A 26536-nucleotide genomic window follows, 5' to 3' on the forward strand; every position below is an offset into this window, starting at 1 on the left:
TTTCTTTCGTTATTCGAGCATTTTAAAACTTTTTCCTTAGAAAAAACACCAAGACCTATATAAGAGTATTCACTACGTTCATGATTCTTAAACATAGCATTAAGCATTTTTCAACTTGAGATTTGAAGAAAAAATATACCAGGTTAAAGTTTTTGGAATTCAAGAACTGGATCAAAGGTGAAATTTTAATTCCCCTGGGAAATCTTGAAGTTAAAATCAACTTTCGAAACTAGAAGTCGATCACGTATTTTTTTTGCTCCATTTCCAGTTGAGAGAACGCAATTTGCCTACCTTTTAGCCGAACTTAAGTTAAACTATAAAAGTGCATATGTGCCTAAGTGCATTCATAAACGCACTAAAATGCATGATGCATTTCTAGAGTTATTAGAGCTTTCCTGAAATTAAATCATCAAGACCTCTAAAATCAAATCGTTCTTTTACAGTCAACAAGAAAGTCTCTCTGCCAAAATGTTGCATCCAGATACAATTGCACTTTCCAGCACTCAAAAATTTTTCGAGAAAACTTACCTTTCGACGCAGACGAAGAAGCTTCCCTGCTGCCTTCTCTCTCACTGTGAACTTGTGTGGGTGTGCTGCTTGTCTCCTGGCTGTTACCTAGTTGCATGTCTGCAAATTGAGGTGTAGGAGGAGGCGGCTCCAGTACCACTTTGGGCGGGTTAAAAGCGGCCGGCATCAGCAGAGATGCAGCTGCTACTGCTGAGTTCTGGTCCACATTCGCAGCTCCAAGTAAAGCAGCGGTCGAATATTGCCTAAAATGCATGCCTCGATTTTCACAAATGAAAAACAGAATATTTTCGATGTAAGCATGTGGATTTTTGCTCAAAATTACTTCAAAATCGCTTCATTTTATAAAAGCATTCCTATGAACACTTAACCAAAGCGGTGCGGTGCGCGCCTTCTCTCGGCATTTCAAACGTCATTCAATTCAAGGAAGAATCACGAGAACATTTCATTTACCATCTGTCGCTGACGACGACGCCGGATGTTCAGTCAGTGTTAAGTAGATTTATTTTATTCAATATTGATTGATAGTCGTAACTATCATTAAAGACTCAAGGTCAGTCTGCCGTTCACTGTATGGTTTGAAAAAACTCTCAAACCATACAGTCTGCCATTCACTGTATGCTTACTCGTTTTAGACTATTATGCAATAGTAGAGTCTTTAAAAGATGGGTGCGTATAGGAGGATGAAGAAAGGGCGAACACACATTTATGGTCAAAACCCTTAATTTTGCCTTAAAATTGTATTTTCAGCACAATTGAGGAAAATTTCCGCCAAAAATTTGTCGAAGTCTAGTGAATCTCGGAAAATCAAATTACTTGAAAAAAATTAAAATTTTTGCCCTATCATAAGCTGCATACATTAGAAATATGATAACTTCTCAATTTAATATGATAACTATTTACACCAACCAGGAACTTCCGGTTCTCATCATTACCAACATTTTCTCACATTACTCAGTTTCAGAAGTATTTCTTCACCTGTAGTAAAAATTGAAGAGTTGGTTGTACTCCGCTGACAAAATAGACGAGTTCAAGTGTCTATTGAACAGATTCTGCTGCTGATCCTTCAGGGTGGCCGAATCAGCCGAGAGTGACTGCAGTATTGGCGACGTAGAATTGTTTCCTCCGTCAACTCCTCCTGGCTGAGAAATGTTCCGGTTCGAGGCTGCAAAGGAGAGCAATGCCGGCATCGGTGGAACTGGCAGGTTGTTTGTTGAAGCCGCCGGGCCCTAAACATGAACGTTCGCCTACTATTTGGATACAAATAATAAGAGAGGGGGTGATTCCAGGAATCAACAGTAGAGTTTCAGTATAAAGGGGCAGTCAATTTTTTTGAACAGTCAGAAGTGTAACACCCGAGAAGCAGCTCTCTTCTTGGAAGTAGTCCACATTTAAATTTACGGCCAGAAAGTTCGGAGTGTAAAAGTCATATTAAGTGCAAAATTAAAGAGCTTGGACTGCCCCACCACCCCCCCCCTCCCCCCTCTATAAGTCCAGTGAATAACTCTGGTCTTTCATTGCGCTTGCCCTTATACCGGAGTGTGATTTGCAACTTGGGCTATAGTGCCTCATAGATCAAACAGACAAGGATTCGTCAATCGTTCCATATATTGAGTTCCTGGATCGGCCTAATGACAAAGTCGAGGCAACAGTAAGCTTAGAAACTAGTTTGAGTGCCGAGATCAAACGTTTTCCCAAAAGGGGGTGGGGTGTGCACGCCCGACGTCAAAATTTTAATGAAATTTAGCATCGGGAGCAAAACAAGTCGCAGAATGTTCCGCCTTCCCTGTTAATGGTCTCAAATAGTTGTGGCAAAGAACAGGTTTATAAATTACAATTTTGAATTATTTGTTTTTTGTCCCCAAGCGTAATTCCTGAGTCATACAGCTAACAAAAATGTTTGTTTGTGGGAAAAGCCTTTAAAAGTGTCTGCTTCAAAAAATGAACTTTTTTCTGATTTGTCTTTCTTTTATCTACTGACTCGCTAAGGGATGATATAAGCGTCTTATAATGTACTTAAAAGACCAAAATGAGGGCCTCAATTCAATTTGGAATAATTCAATTCGCCCGCGTACGCGTGTTTTAAGAACGCTACATATCGCGGTTTGGTTATTCCGAATTGGCCAAATTAACCATTTTCAAACCTCCATTTAAAAAAGAACACAAATGAGAAATGATGACAACTAAATTTGAGATCAAGAAAACGATAGCTTTCGGATGGTATAAAAAAGCTTTGAAAATCGGAAAAACAATCATGGAAAAAGAGAACTACGGAGTTGACTGGCAATCAATATCTGGCAAGCGGATGTGGCTCATGCTTGTTGAAATAATGCATCAGATAAACAGAAAAAAAAATGAACGACTTATGTCACCTGGCAATACAAAAACTACGCTTCTGTATTTCGCTGGTTTTAACTGGTACCTATATTTGGGCTAAGTCATTCTAAGCTCAAATGAGGCTAAGCACTAACGATGATTCTCCTGAGCGGTGGATGTGAGTTCGACTCTTGGTTCTGATTGCTGTTAGGTGGAAACGAAGACTGGATAGAGCTGTCCGACAGGTGTCTATACAAGGGAATCGCAGTGGCGGTATTAGACATCTGCTGCTGTTGCTGCAATTGGTGTATTAACAACGCTGTCATTGCTGGATCTCCTGTAATTGACGCGTCGTTTTTCAACTGGGCCAACATTTCACTTTGCGTAATTCCGAATTTACCAGCTGCCTCAGCAATAGCAGCGTTTAGATCACGTGTCGGATCTATTTGTGGGTTCGCGGTGAAGAATGGTTGGTTAATAAGTGGTCGGGTTTGAGGGTTTTGGTGCACATTTGTTGCTGTACCACCCACACCGGTTGAGGTTTGACTTGAATTGTGTTGCACTGCTGCAGCCGATATTATTGCACTAAGAGCAGCGGCGTTTGCGGCTGTGGTGTTTGGCGACGACTGCTGCTGATGGTGATGGATATTAGAAGAGGGCGGTGAGGTCAGCAATGGATTGTGGAATCCCTTCAGGTCCAGAATAGACCCGTGATACGAGGATGATTTCGAGATACCCTGCTGGTTGAAAAGAGAAGCTGCCGGTGATCCCGACAGAGCGTGTGGCTGTGGCGGCTGCGGTGGTCTTTGTTGTTGGTGTTGACGTTGCGCCTCCGAGTTGGCATCGAGAACCTGAGGCGAGACACTTCCGCAGGATGAGTTCTGAAAAAATAATGAATCTTTCAATGACTAAATGAAACATTTAGCAAAAATAACAAAAAATTATTCTTTACAATTTTTTCTAAAATAATCATGAACCCTTTAAAACTCTATTTTCACGCGCAAATTATATTTAGAAGTTCTAGTTTCTTTTTTAAGTTTTTAATGGAGTTTGCCCGAGGATCTTCAGTACTGAGCACTGCGTCTTAAAAAAATGACGCTGATTGCTTCAAAGTATTCCAATTAAGTCTAAAAATAGCGATACTGAACAAAGTATTTAACTCAAAGGGCTAATTGCCCGAGCTCATGTTGAAGGAATATTAAAACCTACCACAAAGTATCATCATCCTACACAAAAGTAAACAGGAGAATGAATAATTTTTCAAAACAAAAGACGTCATAATAGAATGCCTTTTTATGACGATACAAGAAAAAAGTTCTTTTAAAGTTCGATCAAACCGTTTTAGCAGAAATGTATGAAATTTGTTTGGTCAGAATTTTTATAGACTGGGGTATGAAATTGTATGATTGGCAGTTTCGGTCTACGGGTATCTAAAGTTCATAACTGCCAACAGACAATTGAAAAACTGTCAATAAACTAATCTAAACTGAAAGAATTATAGCTTTTTGAATATTTTTCACTTTAAGTTTCAAGGATCTTGTATGATTGACATTTTTTCATAAAGCTAACCCAATTAGAGAAAACCTGACCAATAATTTGTTTTTAATTCAGCTGGGAATTCTGAAATGATTTCAATTTTTCTTTCTACAGGGACGAAGCGGAGCTTCGCAACAATTGCGATGCAAAAACACATTGCGCTACAAGATATTGAATGGAAAAAGAAGACCTAGGTACAAAAAAAGTCGGAAAGAAATTACGAAAAAATTACTTGAAAAAATTTGCAAAATTATAGCTACAAAAACTTCACGTTTTAATCGAATGAAACTCATCAACAGTCTTTTAAAAAATGGAAACCATTTACCGAGCGGCAACAAACCTGTTGAGCCGAAAACAAAACTGTTGTCATAAAAACTGTTTTCATTATGTTTTAATTTTTTTTGCGACCCAATTAATCTGAAACACATAATCGCATGCGAATATAATTGCCCGCCATATAAGTTGACTAAATCGATATAACAAAAACTGAAACTGTTTAAATGTTTTTAAAAAACTCAAAATCATACTTGGTAAATTTACAAAATTGTGAACTTTCAATAATACTAGCAATTAACGCACCTTCGGTGCTTCGAAATTTTTCGACAACTCATGAAAAAAACCGCATCTATTGGAAACAACATCTGCAAACTTTTAGTGTACTCTTACTGCACATAATTACAGATTTGGTAATTTCGAACTTTTATTTTTTTAAATTCCCATTTTAAAAGCGTCATCTCGAAAACTTATTGGGCCTCTGGAGAAATTTGGAAGCCAGATTTGCAACCACTGAGACTCCTTGAGAGCAACTATAGGGTTAGGAATCCAAAATTTTGTGAACTTTTTTAAACCTAAGATTCCCGAAAAAAAAAAAATTGACAAAAAAACGTCTTATCTCGGAAACTAAAAGGATTTGAGCATTCATATTAAGAGGGATTTGAGACGCCTGGATGTACGCTGACAAAAAGGTTGTATCTTCATCAAGTTAGTAGTTTCAAATTTTTTGAATTTCTTTGTAGATAAGTTCTCTGAGAAATTTAAAAAAAAATCGAAAAACGTCACATCTCGGAAACTAAAAGCATTTGAGCAGTCGCGTTTAGCAGTCGCATGTGGCAAGATTTGCAACTCTTTAGAGTACCCTGACAACACCGAACTATAGAATTGGGAATTTCAAATTTTGAAAACTAATTAATTTAAACTTTCTGAAAATTTTGGAAAAATCACAAAAAACGTCACATCTCGAAAACTACAAAGAATTTAGCAGTGATATTTTGAGGCAAGATTCGCAATCCTTGAGAGTACTTTGACAGGAACTAACTACAGGGTAGGGAATTTCAGATTTTTAAAGAATAGAAATAATTCAAGTTTTCTGAAAAATTTTGAAAAAATCACAAAAAACGTCATATCTCAAAAACTACAAGGATTTGAACAGTCATATTTGGAGACAAGATTTGTAACTCCTTAGAGTACTCCGACAGGACCTAACTACAGGGTTGGGAATTTCAGATTTTTAAAGAATAGAAATAATTTAAGTTTTCAGAAAAATTTTGAAAAAATCACAAAAAACGTCATATCTCGAAAACTACAAAGAATTGAGCAGTGATATTTGGAGGCAAGATTCGCAAACCTTGAGATTACTCTGACAGGACCCATCTACAGGGTTGGGAATTTCAGATTTTGCGAAAAAAAATTAACATAAGTTTTCTGAAAATTTTTTGAACAAATCACAAAAAACGTCATATCTCGAAAACTACAAGGATTTGAACAGTCATATTTGGAGGCAAGATTCGCAATCCTTATCGAATTAGGGGTTAAGAATTTGGCCTCCAATTTTGAATGCCCGGTAAAATAACCACTAAAATCAAATTGGAAAATCGAAAAAACTCTTAACCATTGCAATACACGATATAGCTTAAACATGCAAAAATAATACGTTGAAAAAGCTTAAACATGGCGAGATAGTGAAGCCCGCATTTAAATAAATAATAGATTAAAAACTGTTTGAATTGGAAAAATCCATGCTTTTAAAAGTAAGCTAACAAAACACAAACAGATTTTACAAATGGCTTTTAAAAAAAAACGGAAAATGAACCAACAGAAAGCTGAACGAAAACCACGACCCCGAAAAAGAATCGAGACATTTTTTGAAAAGATAATTACAACCTGAAACGGGCTTTAACTAATTACTACTTAAATGATAATAGCTTCATTTGAATTTTCAAGAAATTGAGCATGTCAGAAGATGAATGAGTCCTGTGAACAAAGTTATTTGTGGGAAGAAAAGTCTAGTGCCCGATTGCAATACCCTTGCTTATCGCAAGGGTAAAAAAGTCATTAGTTCTTTTTTCGCAGAATTTGCGCTTGTCATTATAGAGCGTTAATTTCCTTCTTTTTACAAATGACTGTGAATTGAACTTGAAAAATAAATAGCGAAAAAGTCAAACAGCGAAAAAATCAAATTTCGTTAAAAAAAGGCCCAACTAAATAGTGAAAAAGTCAAACAGCGAAAAAAATCAAATTTCGTTAAAAAAGCCCATATAAAAGCCTTCACTTCGTTCATTGACTCATAATAAACAGGCGCAAAGAGACAAGACTAACTTCATCCGACAGTCGTATCCGGAGTGGACTGTGAAAATTGGAGCCCCCTCCTCCTCCACTACCACTGCCACTTCCATCGCCTCCTCCACTTCTAAAGTTGGTCGTCAAGGTGTTCTGAGTAGCCGGCAGTTTAGCCGCAACAGGACTTCCGTGGCCGAAATCTGAAACTAAACACATCTCTAAAACAATCTGCTTGGTCAACCAAAGTAATTAACTTATGAACTGTAGAAGCATTGAATAACATATTTTTATTTAGTCCGAAACGAAAAAGAATAACACTAATAAAAGCCGAAAAACTTCATTTAGAAAAAACCAAAAGCCTTCCAAGAATATGACTAGCTTGAGCCGCTTCAAACTAAGTTTAATGCTAACCTTGCAGTTGATTAGCAGTGTTGTGAAGAGGAAAAAGAGGCATTGTTTTGGATTTGTGTGAGGGCGGCGCCGGCAGCAGATAGTCCACAGAAGACCGCTTGGTGGCAGAATGAAGCAGCGGACCTCCTCTGAAAAAGGCTCCTGCTCCAATTCCCCCTCCCAAGTTGCCTCCTCCACCCGCTCCTGAGTGGTAGTTCTGAATTGAGTCGTGTGGGTTGCTTTTACATGATGCTATTACTCTATGCGATGGGATATTATGGGCTAGTCCACGAGGGTACATGCCGATCTGACGAGATATGAGACTGTTTCCGGTTAGGGCGGCTCCGTGGTCCATCATTTGGTCGTGATGTTCTAGCAGCACTTCGTCGTGCGGAGGGTGCAGTTTTAATTTATTCCGAACCATTTTCAAATTGGGCTCCGAGTCTGAAAAGGTAAAAAATTCTTGAAAAGGTAAAAAACTTTTGGGTTTTCAAGAAAAAAATAGCACCTCGAAAAACTTTTGAATTTCAAGTATCTTTTATACTTGAAACTTTTTTTGGATAATTTTTTATTCAGCAGGGAACTCTGAAAGTCAATTTTTGAAACTAAAAGTCATTCACGTTCTTTTGCGCCATTTGAACTTTTGTTATTCAAGAGAGGAGTTTTCTTAATTGGCAAATGAATTTATAAAGAACTCAAAGTCAAACTACAGAAAAACTACGGCGATAAACTTTCAGACGAAAGCGAAACGGAGCTTCACCGTACAGTGCTGATTTAAATTAACCGGTTAAAATATACAAAGCTCGAACTTTCAAACGCATTTTTTCTCAAATTGGGTTAAGCTTAGACAAAAAATGAAGAAAACAAAAGTTGCTTAAAATTTCAACAAAGTAGTTTCAGCGTAATTTTTGATAAATTAGAAAAAGCCCAAATGACCCATTTTTGGGGTAAAATTTTGGTTGAGAATGTCAGAAAAAATTACAGCATATTAATTCTGATGAAATTCTAAGCAACTTTTGTCTTCTTCACATTTTGTCTTATCTTAACTCAAATTGAGAAAAATGCGTTTGAAAAGTCAAGTTTTGTTCGCTTTGTCCGGATAATTTAAATCAGCACTGTACAGTGCTGATTTAAATTAACCGGACAAAACGAATAAAATTTGAAATTTCAAACGCGTTTTTCTCAAATTGGTTGAAAATAAAACAAAAATTGAAGAGAACAAAAAATGCTTAGATTTTCACCAGAATTAACATAGGCGCTACGCGCAATACACCGAAGGCATAGAAACTGAAGCAAAAACCAAACAACTTGAACAACTAATAATTGAAGAATAACAGTTCTAGAACAAAAAATCGTACTAATACATGTATACACCAAAATTTTGCTATATCGAGAAAGAGCCTGAAATAACAGTTCTAGAACTAAAAATCGTACTAACACATGTATAGGTTAAATTTTTGATATATCAACGAAGATCATAAAATAACATTTCTAGAACTAAAAATCGTACTAACACATGTATACACCAAAATTTTACTATATTGACAAAGAGCCTGAAATAACAGTTCGTGAGCTAAAAATCGTACGAACACATGTATACACCAAAATTTTGCTATATTGGCAAAGATCATGAAATAACAGTTCGAGAGCTAAAAATCGTACTAACACATGTATACGTCAAATTTTTGCTATATTGACAAAGATCATGGAATAACAGTTCGAGAACTAAAAATGGTACTAACACATGTATACAATAAAATTTTGATATATTGACAAAGATCATGAAATAACAGTTCGAGAACTAAAAATCGTAATAACACATGTATACACTAAAATTTTGATATATTGACATAGATCATAAAATAACAGTTCGAGAACTAAAAATGGTACTAACACATGTATACGCTAAAATATTGCTATATTGACGAAGAGCCTGAAATAACAATTCTAGAGCTAAAATCGTACTAACACATGTATACACCAATATTTTGCTATATCGACAAAGAGCCTGAATAAACGTTGTAGAACTAAAAATCTTACTAACAAATATATACACCAAAATTTTGCTATATTGACAAAGAGCCTGAAATATTGACAAAGGACCTGAAATAACAATCGTAGAACTAAATGTCGTACTTACGCATTGTAGATCAATTTCTATAGCTATAATAAAATACAAAAGATTGTGTTTGTATGTGTAGCAAAACGCCTCCTGTTTTACACCTAATACAAGTATACACAGACCAGTTAATTGAAACTACAGTGTATCTATTACAAGTATACACAGATCAGTTAAACTAAAGAAACTGTGTACCTAATACAAGTATACACGATCAGTTGATTGAAACTACAGTGTACCTAATACAAGTATACACAGCAGTTGAAATAGAAAAACTGTGTACCTAATACAAGTATACACAGACCAGTTGATTGAAACTACAGTGTACCTAATACAAGTATACACAGCAGTTGAAAAAAAACTGTGTACCTAATACAAGTATACACAGACCAGTTGATTGAAACTACAGTGTACCTAATACAAGTATACACAGCAGTTGAAATAGAAAAACTGTGTACCTAATACAAGTATACACAGATCAGTTGATTGAAACTACAGTGTACCTAATACAAGTATACACAGCAGTTGAAAAAAACTGTGTACCTAATACAAGTATACACAGACCAGTTGATTGAAACTACAGTGTACCTAATACAAGTATACACAAAAGTTGAAATAGAATAACTGTGTACCTAATACAAGTATACACAGATCAGTTGATTGAAACTACAGTGTACCTAATACAAGTAACGCAAAGGTACTCATGAGCGGTTTTTATGACAGTAAAGTAATGACCGTATTCAAAAGACCCCGTGTGAATAACAGCAGCCTTTACTCCGTAATCACATCCACCAATTTCGATTGTTTCACCAATTGTGACTTCTGCTCTAGAGTAAACGCGATTGCCAGCGACAAACATGTAACGCGCAATCAGCAAAATAACAGTATTTGCAATATGGGTTGGTTCTTTAGTTGTTATTGCCCTTTCTGAGATACACGTGGAATTTGACATGTTACATTAACGGCTTGGTTGGCGAAGTGATTGACCACAAGCTCCTGCAGAAGTTGACCATTGCGTGGAGGACTTAAAACTAACGCAGAAGTAGTAATACCGGACAGATATAACTATAGATAAATCTTTAAAATAAATAATTTAAAATCATTTTTGATGTAGCTGCAACCCAAAAGCAAGTGGACAAATCTCGTTGGCAGCGTTCCCTGTAAATCGTTGTACGCTAATTGGTGATATACAGATCTTTCTGAAAATATCCTAAACAGAACAATAAATTGAAAATCATTTTTTGCTTTTAACTACATAGCTAAGAAGTAAAACATCAAATTTCACAATCAAACAACAAAGACGCTAACTAAATAAATAAATAAATGAACGAACAAACCAACAAATGAACGAACAAACCAAAAATAAATAAACATAAATAAATAAACGAATAAATAAATACATACATGAATAATAAATAAAAGCAAAACTAAATGAAAGAAAATAATTAAATAAATATAGCAATAAATATCAACGAATAAACAAAACACACCTGATAAATAAATAAACAATAAAAAAATAAATCAATACATAAATAAATAAATACATACATAAATAAATAAATAAATAAATAAACGCAAAACTGAAATGTACAAATAATTAAATTAACATGAAAAAATATATATCTCATGAACAAATAACCAAACAAACAGACCCATAATATAAATAAATGAAAGTAAATGAATTAAATAAATACACATACATAAATATTAAAAGCAAAACTAAATGAAAGAAAGAATAATTAAATAAATATAGAAATAAATATCAACAAATAAACAAAACACACCTGATAAATAAATAAGCAATAAAAAAATAAATCAATACATAAATAAATAAATAAATACATAAATGAATACATAAATAAATAAATATATAAATAAATAAAAGCAAAAGTGAAATGTACAAATAATTAAATAGACATGAAAAAATATAAATGAACAAATAACCAAACAAACAGACCCATAATATGAATAAATGAAAATAAATAAATGAAATAAATACACATACATAAATAATTAAAGCAAAACTAAATGAAAGAAAGAATAATTAAATAAATATAGAAATAAATATCAACAAATAAACAAAACACACCTGATAAATAAATAAGCAATAAAAAAATAAATCAATACATAAATAAATAAATAAATACATAAATAAATACATAAATAAATAAATAAATAAATAAATAAAAGCAAAAGTGAAATGTACAAATAATTAAATAGACATGAAAAAATATATATGAACAAATAACCAAACAAACAGACCCATAATATAAATAAATGAAAATAAATAAATTAAATAAATACACACGCAGAAATAATAAAAGCAAAACTAAATGAAAGAAAGAATAATTAAATAAATAAACAAAACACGTGATAAAAATAAACAAAAATAAATATGTACATACATAAATTATAAATAAATATAAGCAAACTAAACATAATTAAACAAATAGAAGAACAGATAATTAAATAAATAAAGATGAACAAATAAAGAAACAAACATACGCAATCACGTGACATAGCGCGATATAGTCCAGCCCACATGATAATTGATAACCGTGCACGTTATTTGTCGACACTTGACAACAGACAACATTAAAAAAAAACCCGTTTCACGATACCATAACACCTTGACTAAAGTCTTCGGTATAAATATAGTGCAATTTTTTCTCCAAAATTCTCAACCAAAATTTTACCCCAAAAATAGGTCATTTTGGCTTTTTTCAATTTATCAAAAATTACGCTGAAATTACTTAATTGATTGATGAGAAACATATATCACAAGAAGCCTCTTACACAGTCTAACAAAGATCTAGAAAGGTTAAATCACTAAAAACCTGTATAAGAGAAAATATTTTTGCATGATAGACAAAAAATGTGATTTTACAATACAAAACCCAAAATCTTTTCTTAAAAACAAATTGGAAACAAATTACTCAAATTTTTGGGCATTTAACCTTTCTAAATTTTTTGTTGGGCTGTGTAAGAGGCTTCTTGTGATATATGTTTCTCATCAATTAACAAAGTAGTTTCAGCGTAATTTTTGATAAATTAGAAAAAGCCTAAATGACCCCATTTTGAGGTAAAATTTTGGTTGCGAATTTCGGAGAAAAAATTACAGCATATTAATTCTGAGATGAAATTCTAAGCAACTTTTGTTCTCTTCATTTTTTGTCTAATCTTAACCCAAATTGAGAAAAACGTGTTCGAAAAATCAAGTTTCGTTCGTTTTTTCCGGATAATTTAAATCAGCACTGTAGTTGCGATATAAAAAGGTGCAAACAATTGTCAAAAACCTTATTCATATTGAATTCGAAAAGTTCGAAACTTATAAAAACCATACCGAATGACCTATTTGATTTCACCAGATAAGATCAATCAATAGATAGCAAATGTATCGAAGCTAGCCAACATGACACCAGCCGAAAACTGGAAAGCATAATTCTGAACATCGGCTATAGAGCTCTGAAAAACCTTACAGTGCTCTAAGTGGGATGGTTAAAAAATTCGACCAATAGATAATAAAAGTTCACCTGAGCCAAAAATGGTTCTTTTAACAACCAAATTAAGCGCAGCGATTCAGATGCAAAAACAATGAAAGCCAGAACCATGGATTCACTTTGCCTAAAATCCAAAATGAACCAAACTGCAAAACTATATTTGATGATGCACACCTTAAGAGCATAAAATATTATGTAAGAAAAAAGATTCAGCATGAATGGGAAAAAATTTAATCCGAAATTTAATGCTTAAAAATTTCACAAAAATATTTGCTTAAATATAATTGATAGATTTGAAAATATAAACCGCAAAAAGTTGGGTGTTTCTCTTCAAGAGCTGTAATTAGTTAGATTGCGGTAAATTATCTCAGAAAAGCCAGAATAAAACCCAAAGCGTATATCAACTGCAAGCTAGGTATTTCAATTCCGAACTCTTATTTTTCACAAAAAGTCATTACAGCCTTAAAAAAATATATAGCAGCACAGAAAAAGTTGGGCATTGGAGTAATCCTAACTGCTTACGCCGCAGAGCAATGAAACTGAAGAGAATTGACCAACCGAAAATCTGATTCGGTAACGGAAAACACTGGCCCTGCAAACTAATAATAGCACTCACCAGAGGATTTAGGGGTGGGGGTTGGAATTCGACCACCTGCCGACCCAAAGGGTCCCCCTTTGTACGATTTTGAGATATCCATTTTTGGTGACGGACCGTAAAATTTTTCTAAAGGCGCCAATATATATTAACTTTGAAGGGGCAGAGGAGCGCGCGCCGAAAAAAAACGCAATTTTTGGCCTGTTTTTTCAACATTTTTGTCAGCAGCGCAGAAAATTTGTTCAAAATGGGGTTTTTATAGAGATTTAGGAGAGCTCAAAAAATCAATTTGGTCGACCCAAAAAAAAGTCGACAAAATTTTCAAAATTTTTAGAAAATCCGCCCCCCCCCCCCCCCCCCCCCGAGAAAATCCTAGATCCGCCTCTGATAGCACTCACCGAACATAAGAGAAAACTGTATGAATAGATAAATTTTTTATCGGCTGGGATTTCTGAAAATCTGAGAACTAAATTTCACTATCGAAACTAGAAGTCGATCTCGCTTTTCGTGGCCTTTACACTTTTGCTGTTTGATAGCGGAGTTTGCCCTCCTTTCAACAAAAGAAATGAAGTGAACCTAAAACAAAATGAAACATCAAACCGTGAAAAATCAAACTTTTGCATGAACAAACTTTATGACTTTTTCCTGACAACGAAATAAACCAAAAAAATCTCCAGCATCTACATAAGAGCCATCACTAAGTTCATCAACTCTTGATCAACAGAAAAATTTGGGCAACTTTATAAGCAAAATGTAAGAGAGTTATTTGGTTTTAGGAGGCCCCAACACTTTTAAAGCCTTCATGTAATATACACTTTTTTTTAGAAACTCAGCCGACTTAATGTCAACTACAACATCAAAAAATGTAAGTTTTGATCAACTTTATATTGAGGTCTGATAAGTTACATAGAAAAAAAAAATTAAAACTACATAAAAATACTACATATATATATTTAAGTGATATCACGTAAATGATCTGACAGCAAACAATTAAAGCCAACAAACAATAAGTCAAAATTCGTTGAAAGAAAAAAACTTAATGAATTGGAGCAACGCCGAGAGTACGCGACAAAATGCATCATTACATTATGTCAGCCAAAAATGGATATCTCAAACTAGTACAAAGGGGGAATCCTTTTGGTCGGCAGGGGTCAAATCCACCCCCCCCCCCCTAAATCCACTGGTGATTACATACACCACCTACATAGCAACCACGAACGCACAATTACAATTTCTAATTTTAATAATTTCAGATGAAAAAATAAATAACCCAGAAAGCCACAAATGTCTTATGATTTCTTAAACTCCATCCAGTTGATCGGCACGACTAAAGTTTACATACAATAAAACAGATGGCTTAAGTAACTGCACTATTTACTTCAAATGATTATGTATCTGCTGTTGTATAACCAAAAATTTCAGACCCAGTCAAATTTACATTGAAACTAAAATGTATAATCAAATTTTACATTGCACATCTGATTGAAAAATTAGTCTAATAAAAACCGACTGACTTTTTTTCATTTTTTCAACTTACATGTTTTGCGCAGCGGTTCTTTGTACTGCTCCGGTTTTACTGTGACATTTGGGTGTGTGGCAGTGGCGCCGTAGCTGTTGCTTCTGAAAAAATAACAAAAATTAAATAACTTCTACGGCGACGTCAATTGAAAAAAATATATCGATAAATTTTTAAAACTCCTTCTTACGACCCCATTTGAAGCCAAAAAAAATTCTGATTTAAATCAAGCACGCAAAAACGTTTTTCAAGCAATTTACTTCCCTCTGAATTTTCTTCTGTTCTTGTTACTGAAACAAACTTGAAAAATCTGTCAGAAAAATTAATATCCAGTTGTTTGAAATTATTATTTATCGTATATGACAACTCGCAACAAAAACAAGTGGTCTTCTATTGCAACTTTTTGCGGAACAGTTAATTATTGGCACAATAACCCAACCGAGAACGCTTCAATTACCGTTACAGTTCCCATTGGTAAATTGAATTGAGCGTGGCTGAATTTTGTTAACTAACTAGTCCCGTATGATTCCGGACCCATCAATCTTGCTTCCCATTCACAAGATGCAAAGAAATTGCTGCCGAGAAAACACTATTGTGACGGTTGCAATATGCTTTCAAATGACAAGTAAGAATATAAACTGAAACACTGATCCCTGTGGAGGATCACTGAAACTTATGAATAAAAACTCAAACCCATTATTTATATTCTTTTGCCTTCTTCGAAATTCGGCACCAATCACGCTACACAAGCAAATTCGCGAAACGTAAGTCTTGATCGCTTTCACTTAAACTTTGCGACCAGCCGAGTTTATTACCCCACCCCAAATCTCGACCGAAAACTGACCACAGGAGAAATATATGTGAAGTGAAGCTTCATCGAGGACCAAAAAGGCAAGAAACCATTCTGTCCTTGTTGAAAAATGACTTTGTTGAAAAGCGGTTGTTTTTTTAAGAAAAAAAAAGTTCATCCCCTTATCCCCCGTTTTAACCTTAGCAATAAAACACAATGATAGCATTCTGCTAATGCTACAAGAGGTCAATCTAATGGTCTTTTCGCACAACATGTACACGAGAGCTTCAACAAAAACTGAAAAAGAAGAATCATCTCGAGCCTGTTAATATTCAGAAGAAAAAAAATTGACGAATTTAAAACCAGAACTGTAAAAAATACTCAAAAAGCGCCTATTTTTAAACCCATAACTGAACCACCCAAAATGGAAAGGTCGATTAAGATCGATTGAAAATTTCGAGTCTTGATAATAGTTCATTCTAAGAAAACAAAGTTACGAAGCCAAACAAAGCCAATAATTTTTGAGGACAACAGCTGAGCCGAAAAAAAAAATTATTGCAACTATAAAAAAAATTGCTTACAACGCAAAAAAAATCCGTGATGTGGCAACTAAGCTGATACAATTTGAGCAGAAAAACGTAAATCCGGCAATTCTTACCGGAAAAAAATTCAATAATACTGAAAGAAAAAAAAAACCCGGCCGTGACTCAAACTCAAAAACATAGGGTGCAAAAGCGACCACGTTAACTCTTCAGCAAGTGCGAACGAACCTGGCAATTACTAATAATAAAGCGAGTAAGAAAAGGAACTAAGATTTTTAAAAGTCGTTTACGAGAAAAACCTAGTTCCCGATTACAAGAACACTTGCTTTCGCGATTACAAGAAATATAAAAAGAAACGTCAGCTAATTTTAGGTAACTAAGGCGACAAAATTGAGGCCGAAACCAGACACTTTTTCAATAATAAAACACAGAGGTGAAGCTGCGCTTCGCAAGCAATAGCGAGAACATGACAAAAAAGCAGCTTTAAAATGAAATAAAAAAATATAAATAAGCCCCGAATTAGTAAAGTTTTGCTAAGTATTGGCTTCGAAGCTTAGACCTCAAGATTTGAAGTCTCACGCCCTGCCCTCTCGGCCACGAACGCTTAGCAATCAGCAAGCACTAGTCACAAATAAAGCAGTTACATATGCTAATAAATTGCCAATGCGATGCATCAAAAGTGGCACCAAATACAAACAGACACAATTTTGAAAGGAAAACATTAAAATATAACAAACTGAAGGTATCCACTTTAATTTTGCATGTAAAAGATAGCCAATCGATATTTGAAAAGGATAGTGAACGCAAGTAAACATAAAATAAACTGATTTTCTTGAAAAAATCTCAACTTTCGAATTTCAAAGAAAAAAATAGATGCCCGTTAAGCTCTTTAAATTTCTAGAACGATTGGCGCTTTTTTGTTAATATGAACCCAAACTCAGAAAACTGGATCAATAGGTAAAGTTGTCACTCCGCTGGGAAATTTTGGAAATAAATTCCAATTTCGAAACTAGAAATCGTAGACGTTTTTTCACGCCTAAAGCCACATTATGTATAAATTATGCATTTTAAAAAACTTCGAGATATATTGAATTAGAAAATTTTTTAAAATCGAGTTTTTATTATTGTTTGAAACATATAGCTTTTTTCGGTTCATTTGATTATTTAAAGGAACACATATTTTAACTTATTAATATTCGATTGTCAAAGCACATGCTATCAAAAAGACACAAAAGTGCCACTTAGGTTAATTGCGACTTAGGTTAGAAAGAAAACTCCGATGCTCTTACACTAAAACTCACTAAAATTGGCTCAAGTAAAATCCTATTAAGCTCCTATAAACACGACATAAGCACACCATTCAAATAAATAAAACTTATCAGAGCTAAGAGGAAGTAGAAAAAAATTACCAGCAAAATGGACTTAATGAACAGACTGGTCGTTTTAAAATTATAACGACTTGTAAAATAGATCAATTATTGATACCGCATCGAACTGGATGATGAAAAAACATTATAACAGTAATTAACCCGACAATAGCTGAAACGAAGACCCATTATGCAAAAAAAAACTAAATACATGCGTAAAGCAAAAACGCGATACGGCCAGACCTCCAAGCCGGACCTTCAGAGGGCGAAGCAAGTGTTATAACACTACACTATCTGAACCTTGCGCTCATGTTATCAGAATTTCCTAATAAACGACAACCAATTTCTTAGTTTGTGAAAGGTTGTTTAGTGAAAAAGGCCTAGTTCACAATTACAGGTACACTTGCCCTCGCAAGTGAAATGATAAATTCGCAAAAAAGCAAACCCATACAATCTAAATGTGTAAAGTCAGTTCGTTCGTAAACACTTCAAATCATTCATTAATACTCAAAACCTCTTTTGATGAGCTTTTCGCACTAACAAAGTGAGTAGTCTCTTAGAAGAGTAGCTGTTCTCCAGCATGGCCGGGTCAAGCGAGTCCATTTGAAGGTGACCTCCTGAGTTATTTGAAGTTCCACAGGATGAATTGGGTAGCCTCATTGACATATTTGAGGGGGGCTGCAGCAGGGATGAGTTGGGGGGAGAGAGGAAAGTGGAGGCGGCGGGGGACTTTGAGGATGGGTTCGAATTTGGAGGATAGGCGCCCCCTCCGCTGGGTTTAGAGTGCTGACCACTGATTGCGTAGGCCGCGTTGGCCGAAAAGCGCTTGCTCAGAATGTGTCTCTGCAATGTGCTCTTTACTTCACTCGACGCGTTTGCACCTGAATCAGAAAATCAAAAACATAGCCAACTGACAGTTGGAAAAGAGTAATGAACACAGCGAACTGAAACAAAAACTGACTTTTTTCAAAATTCGAAAAAAATAGATGGCAATAAAGCTCTTTGAATTTGTATAACAATTTATGACGGAGACTTTTTTGTTACATTTAACCCAATTTGAGAAAACTGGATCAACAGATAGAATTTCATTTCGCTGAGAAATCTGATAATTAATTTCTATTTTCGAAACTAGAAGTCGATCACGTTTTTTGTGACCTTTAAATTTCTGCTATTTGATAGTGGAGTTTGTGTTCCTGTCAAGAAAAGATATGAGAAAATGAAAAAAACCAAAAATGGAACCGCGGCGAAAAAGTGAAGTTGAGAATGAACAAATTTTAAAACTTTTCCTGAAAAACAAAAAAGAGAAAACAATTATCGCTACGTAAATCTTTGCAACTAATCGGATTCGAAACTGCAACCTTGAGATTATGAACCGCACGCCCTGCCCTTTCGGTCACGAACGCTTATCAATCGGCAAACACTAGTCAGAAATAAAGCCGCTATATATGCTGCTTAACTTCCAATGCGATGCAGCAAAAATGGCAGCAAAAACGAATAGACACAGCTTTGCTTGTAATTATTTGGAATATAACAAACTGAAGGCATCGATATTAACTTTGCATTCAAAAATTGGAAAGCAACAAGCCACATTATGTATAAAATATTCATTTCAAAAAAAATTGCGAGATATAATAATATAAAAAATTCTGAAACCGAGTTTTTATCATTTTTGTTTGAAATAAATCCTTTTTTTTCCGGTTCATTTGATAATTTGAAAATGCATCAACTGTGTTAACTTATTTCTAGTCAAATGTCAAAGTACATTTTTTTTTTCAGGATAAAGTCTTAAAATGCTCAAATAACTACAGATGTGCATTCATACATATTATTGCATTTATGAATGCACTTAGGTATTTATGCATTTTCTGAGCTCAATTGAAATTCATCTGCTGAAAGTTACGTAAATAACACTCTCCAAATACGAATGTGGAAATGGCGCAAAAAACGTGAAGAATTTCTTGTTTTGAAAGTGGAATTTGATTTTTAGATTTCCAGCGGAATAAAAACTTTACTTATTGATCCAGTTTTCTCAAGTTGGGTTAATGCTATCAAAAAAAGCCAATCATGATTTGTTCTAGAAATTCAAAGAGCTGAAAGGGCATCTATTTTGTTTTTTGAAATTCGAAGTTGAGACTTTTTCAACAAAGTCAATGTTTTTTTTGTTTACTTGTGTTAATTACTCTTTTCCAACTGTCCTGACTTTATCCTGACTTTTTTCAAATTTCGAAAAAAAAATAGATGGCAATAAAGCTCTTTGAATTTGTATAACAATTTATGACGGAGACTTTTTTGTTACATTTAACCCAATTTGAGAAAACTGGATCAACAGATAGAATTTCATTTCGCTGAGAAATCTGATAATTAATTTCTATTTTCGAAACTAGAAGTCGATCACGTTTTTTGTGACCTTTAAATTTCTGCTATTTGATAGTGGAGTTTGTGTTCCTGTCAAGAAAAGATATGAGAAAATGAAAAAAACCAAAAATGGAACCGCGGCGAAAAAGTGAAGTTGAGAATGAACAAATTTTAAAACTTTTCCTGAAAAACAAAAAAGAGAAAACAATTATCGCTACGTAAATCTTTGCAACTAATCGGATTCGAAACTGCAACCTTGAGATTATGAACCGCACGCCCTGCCCTTTCGGTCACGAACGCTTATCAATCGGCAAACACTAGTCAGAAATAAAGCCGCTATATATGCTGCTTAACTTCCAATGCGATGCAGCAAAAATGGCAGCAAAAACGAATAGACACAGCTTTGCTTGTAATTATTTGGAATATAACAAACTGAAGGCATCGATATTAACTTTGCATTCAAAAATTGGAAAGCAACAAGCCACATTATGTATAAAATATTCATTTCAAAAAAAATTGCGAGATATAATAATATAAAAAATTCTGAAACCGAGTTTTTATCATTTTTGTTTGAAATAAATCCTTTTTTTTCCGGTTCATTTGATAATTTGAAAATGCATCAACTGTGTTAACTTATTTCTAGTCAAATGTCAAAGTACATTTTTTTTTTCAGGATAAAGTCTTAAAATGCTCAAATAACTACAGATGTGCATTCATACATATTATTGCATTTATGAATGCACTTAGGTATTTATGCATTTTCTGAGCTCAATTGAAATTCATCTGCTGAAAGTTACGTAAATAACACTCTCCAAATACGAATGTGGAAATGGCGCAAAAAACGTGAAGAATTTCTTGTTTTGAAAGTGGAATTTGATTTTTAGATTTCCAGCGGAATAAAAACTTTACTTATTGATCCAGTTTTCTCAAGTTGGGTTAATGCTATCAAAAAAAGCCAATCATGATTTGTTCTAGAAATTCAAAGAGCTGAAAGGGCATCTATTTTGTTTTTTGAAATTCGAAGTTGAGACTTTTTCAACAAAGTCAATGTTTTTTTTGTTTACTTGTGTTAATTACTCTTTTCCAACTGTCCTGACTTTATCCTGACTTTTTTCAAATTTCGAAAAAAAAATAGATGGCAATAAAGCTCTTTGAATTTGTATAACAATTTATGACGGAGACTTTTTTGTTACATTTAACCCAATTTGAGAAAACTGGATCAACAGATAGAATTTCATTTCGCTGAGAAATCTGATAATTAATTTCTATTTTCGAAACTAGAAGTCGATCGATAAATTATAGGCCGAAACCTATTAAGCCGAAAAAAAAGAAAAGAAAAAACCAAAAAGAAATTCCAAACATTTAAGACCAGTAAAAATCATTAAGTCCCCCTCACCCTCTAAGCACACACACACACACAAAAACTTTTTCGCTCGTCGAACGGCGTAAAATACGTCCACTATTCAAATGAAATATAGGCCGAAACCAATTAAGCCGAAAAACAATTCAAAAAATTCAAGTTTAATAAAAAGCTATCAAGTCTCTCTCAACCAAAAACACACACACACACAAACATAGCCAATCAAAGATTGGAAAAGAGTAATGAAAGCAGGTAAACATAAAAACACTGACTTTCTTGAAAAAATCCTAACTTTCGAATTTCAAAGAAAAAAATTGATACCCTTCAAGATCTTTGAAATTCTAAAACTATTTTATATTGGCGCTTTTTCGATAAAATTAACCCAGCTTGAAAAAACTGGATCAACAGCTTAAATTTGTATTCCGCTGGAAATCTAAAATTTAAATTCTTCTTTCGAAACTAGAAATCGTTCACGTTTTTTGCGCCATTTCCACATTCGTATTTGGAGTGTGTTATTTACGTAACTTTCAGCAGATGAATTTCAATTGAGCTCAGAAAATGCATAAATACCTAAGTGCATTCATAAATGCAATAATATGTATGAATGCACATCTGTAGTTATTTGAGCATTTTAAGACTTTATCCTGAAAAAAAAAATCATATATAAAAAAATCACCTATATAAAAGTCTTCACTACATTCATTACTCTCAACAAGATAAGCAATTGATTGGAAAAATAATAACAAAACAAACCAAATTTTGGCGCTAAATAAAGCTAGGAAAACTTTTTCCAGCAGTAAAATTTTGAGGCTTACTTTTTAGCTTTTTATTGAGGCTTAAACAGAGGCGAAGCTGCTCTTTGCAAACACTTGCAAGAAAACACGATAAAAAGCAGCTCTACAGTTCTAAAAAGCAGCTCCTAAGTTCTAAAATTCGGCGACGTCTCGGGCTCAAACCTACTGCGACCTAGAAATTATGAATCTCACGCACTAACCACTCAGCCACGGACGCTTAGTCCATCACAAACACTAGCCACAGTTCCAAATTTCCAATGCTACAGATCGTGATTATAGCAAAAAGGCACACAAATGAACACATTTACGAGTTAGGTTACAAAAAAAAAAGGTTCATACTAAAACACTAGCTGCTCGCTAGCGTAATAAACGACTTTCAGCTACAAAATCTTACTCGCTCGCTTTACTTGCTCAAATCAGACTAAAAAGCAAAAATTCCAAACCTGTTTTTCTCGACACAGTAAACTTTCTGAAAATTTTTAAAGGTCGTTCCAGTCGCGACTTCAAGTGTTTCATGATGATACATCACTTGACTCTTTAGAAGAAGGGTCACTTTGTGGTAGCTGATTTTGCGTGATATACCTGATTTAGCGTAAGAAGTTTTAAACATCCGAAGACAAAGTTGCTTCCCACTTTCAGTGGTCGGACCAATAACACAGAAGTCTCGCATTTGAGCCCAAGCAAAAAAGAAAAATAATTCAAACTCTAAAATTTCGTTTACAAAACTCGTTTTTCAGTATGAAAAAACGGAATTATGTCGTTCTCCGAATTAGTCATTAGTATTTGAAATGCCACGATGTATCCATCAGGTAACACTAACTGTCTTTAATAAAAATTAGTTGCACACAATATATCTAAAAATGATCTACGAACGCGGTATTCAATATAGCGTCTTTCTTTCGTTGACCTATCGAAACAGAGCTGTTGGCACGATGAACCTGTGAGGCGAAAACGCGTAAAAAGTGACAGTTTGCAACAGCAGATCAAGTCGCAAATTACACCTATGCAAAATATACCTCTTGTGTCGGATGTAAGCTCAGCTGAACGAAGCAGAAAAATCGTTTGCTACGAATTGCCACCTATTACTAGTAGCTGTTTGTTACAAATCGCCGCCCAGCGCAATAGGCCCTAATCGCTGCCGAGATATCGTGTGAGCATTTGTAGTCAAAAAAATAACATTGATTAGTACTCACTGTATGATTTCTCGACCACAGACGTGGCAGTTGCGTATCCTGCCCCCGTGCAGCTCTTCCCAGAGGGCCCACTTGCCGACCTCAGTAGAGTGTAACCTGTTTGTCCTGCACCCACTGCGCCTGTAGTACACATTATGTACTTACAAACAGTTAAATTTTACTCGATTTTTGGGTATTTCTCAAAATACCCCCAGCAAATTATAGCCCCTCATAATGATAAAATCACAGTGCAGGCGGTTAAAAAAACTTTGATACTTGGCTTGAAGCTATAATGAGAACCAGGGGCGGATCAAGGTTTTTCTCGAGGGGGGGGGGGGGTGGATTTTCAAAAAAATTTCGAAACTTTTGTCGACCTTTTTTTAGGTCGATCAAATTGTTTTCTCAGCTCTCCAAAAGCACCAAAAAGACCTTGTTTTGGTCAAAATTTCTGCGCCGCAGACAAAATTTTGAAAAAAAACAGGCCAAAAAAAGCGTTTTTAGGCACTTTTTGGAAATTTTTTTTTTCAAAAAATCGCGTTTTTTCGGCGCGCGCTCCCCCCTCAAAATTAGTATATATTGGCGCCAAAGACGCTTTTAGAAAAATTAGGGTTCGTCACCAAAAATGGGTATCTCAAAATAGTACAAAGGGGGGACCCTTTGGGTCTGCAGGGGGTTGAATCCCTGAGGGTAAGGGCGTCCCCTCCCCCCCCCCCCCCCTTAAGTCCGCCCCTGATGAGAACAACTTTTGAGTTTACGGAATATATACCGAAGAGACTGTAAAAGCAGAAGGCTTGAAGAAATCTTAAATGTATTTTGGTCAAAATTGCAATGAAGACCGATGTTTATTACGGCAAACGCAAGACGAAAAAGCCATTAGTAGGATCCAAGTCTGCAGGACTACAAACAAAGCCATCAAAGTTTGCTGAGATTAGATCGGATGCCAATTTAATATGATTTTAGCCAAATAGTCAAGCAGCAAAGGCCTTCAAGCTATGCGTTAGTGACAGCTCAATCTCAGAAAGCAACGCAGAGATTCGAGATTTTTACCACTGCGCCACCCTGTCTTAAAAACAGTAGAGTAGGATTACTGCAGGTACAAGTGCGATAGAAGGGTCCCGGTGAAAACCAAGTGTGACAGAGGAGTCTCACATCACACCAACTAGCAAAATTCGCAGGTACATAGAAGAGCGGCCGGTTTTTTATTGGTACAATTTTTTTTTTGAAAATCGGTACAGTCGTTTTTGAGAAAAATTAAAATTTCTGCAAATAGTGCACAAGTTTTCCCAAGCATCGCAAAAAAAACGAAACAAATCCCATACATTTTCAGATTACGTTTTTTTTAAACAGGACCTAGCATTAGCCAGAAATAAAGCCGCAACATATACCATTAAATTTTTTATCCTTAAATGAGCCTAAATATGATAAATTGAAACTCAAATGAGCACTTTTATTTGCTATTTAGGTTCGAAAAAAGTTCTTCGTAATAAGACACTACGTTTCGCTAGTGTAATAATGGAATTTGGTCTTGAGTATCGAAATGGCTTAACTGGGCACTAGTTTTTCAATTTTTGACAAACTGCATCTACAGGATGAATTTTTCAATTCTACAGATTTTCAGTTTTGTTTTTAAGGCAAATTTTGAAGCAAAAAAACTGGACTGTTATGACAATTGACTTTAACAGCGTGAATTAATTCTGTAACAAATTAGGTTTTTTAGGTGATGAAAACTTGTTTCGACCACCTGATTTGATTTTCATTCAGATACTTTTTATGGGCTTTCAAGCGCGATACACAAGCGACTGCTGTTTTTATTTGGCAAGACTTATCAATTTCTGAAAATTGCATACTAGGAGCCTCCGTTGAAGTGAAAGTGAAAAAACTCCACAGAAGATTATGACAAAAAATTAGGCAAATTTGAACAAAATTAATGAAAGTAAGCGCGCTCATTTTGGACGGGGCAAAATGAAAGAAATTTTTAACAACATTGAAGACAACATAGAAAAAACTTAAAAAACTCAATTACCTCCAACATTGGTGCTTTAGAAATGGCATTCAAGAAATAAGAAGAAAGCTGAATCATCAAAAAAGGACCGTGCTACGAAAACTAAACCGTCAAAAACAAACAGACTGACAAAAGTCCGAAAAAATCGAAAACTTCTAAAAACATGTCCCGGCGGGATTCGAACAACAAAAATTTACCGCCTCAAGCAGGTGTGTTACCTCTACGCTAAATGCGCTGGACAGTTGAATGATTTTTGAAATTATAATGAAGCAAGATGATACATCTGCGAAATCTTGTTAACGAGGAAAAAGTATAGTAACTGGTTGCATCACCTTTGCTTATCACAAGGGCAAAAAACTATTCAAGCTAGGAAACTCGCTTATATTTTATTTTATTTTATTGCTTGAGTCGGTGCATAAACTCTTACTATGTTGTTAGCAAGCTCGTGCATGTACAATAATTCCAAGTGTTTCAAGAAATTTTATAGCGCAAACGGTTAGCAAAAGGTTGAAATTTTTTCAAGCGAAGTGATCGCGCAATGAAACTTCGAAATCTTTTGAACTAGAGTCCCAAACTTTAAGTGTTGCTCTGTTAAAATGCGTTAAAAATTTTGTGATTAAGGAACTCTCCATGAGAAAAAATTATTTTTTAACAAATTAAAGGATCTTCCACAACCTGTTGCCTCGATTAAACCCTTGATGTCAGATTGAGTTCATTTCGAGAAGTCAATAAATTTCAAAAAACGGACAAGAAATCAAAACATTTTTTTTCTGACGGCCATAAATTTTTTTTCGTAAGGAAAGTCAAAAAGTTTCAATGAACGGTCAAAAAGCAGATAAAATTGACTTTTACGAGAGCCATGATTTTTCGTGCAGAAAAATTGGGCCGAAACCGCTTATGCAGGTGAGCTCCCTATGCTGCGTCCTTTTGATTGAAATCAAAATCTCAGATTTGGGACGCTAGTTTTTGAAAAATGTAAAATCCAAAAATATGTGTCAAAAATCCCCCAGCACACTTTTCCGAAGGCTCTAGAAAAAGAGTGAAGGTGAAAAAAGACTAGGGAATTATGTTAAGCAGGCACAGAGGGTAGGGTGCCGACTT

At 34.7% G+C, this 26536-nt stretch overlaps 1 protein-coding gene across 1 annotated transcript in view; it reads right to left on the reverse strand.

Moving 5' to 3' along the window:
• LOC134841834 (uncharacterized) overlaps positions 1-26536 on the reverse strand; it is a gene marked incomplete at its 3' end in the record, with an annotated part of 87497 nt that overhangs the window by 34297 nt on the left and 26664 nt on the right. Inside the window, exons 3-10 of the mRNA XM_063857874.1 lie at positions 23455-23574; positions 18294-18633; positions 15075-15157; positions 7345-7767; positions 6973-7133; positions 2997-3722; positions 1504-1754; positions 529-770 (exon numbers count right to left, since the gene is read on the reverse strand). Coding sequence (XP_063713944.1) covers positions 529-770; positions 1504-1754; positions 2997-3722; positions 6973-7133; positions 7345-7767; positions 15075-15157; positions 18294-18633; positions 23455-23574 — 2346 coding nt within the window. The remainder of the gene's footprint in view (positions 1-528; positions 771-1503; positions 1755-2996; positions 3723-6972; positions 7134-7344; positions 7768-15074; positions 15158-18293; positions 18634-23454; positions 23575-26536) is intronic.

Source organism: Symsagittifera roscoffensis, chromosome 3 (genome assembly GCF_963678635.1).
Source record: "Symsagittifera roscoffensis chromosome 3, txSymRosc1.1, whole genome shotgun sequence".
Classification (NCBI taxonomy): Eukaryota; Metazoa; Xenacoelomorpha; order Acoela; family Convolutidae; genus Symsagittifera; species Symsagittifera roscoffensis.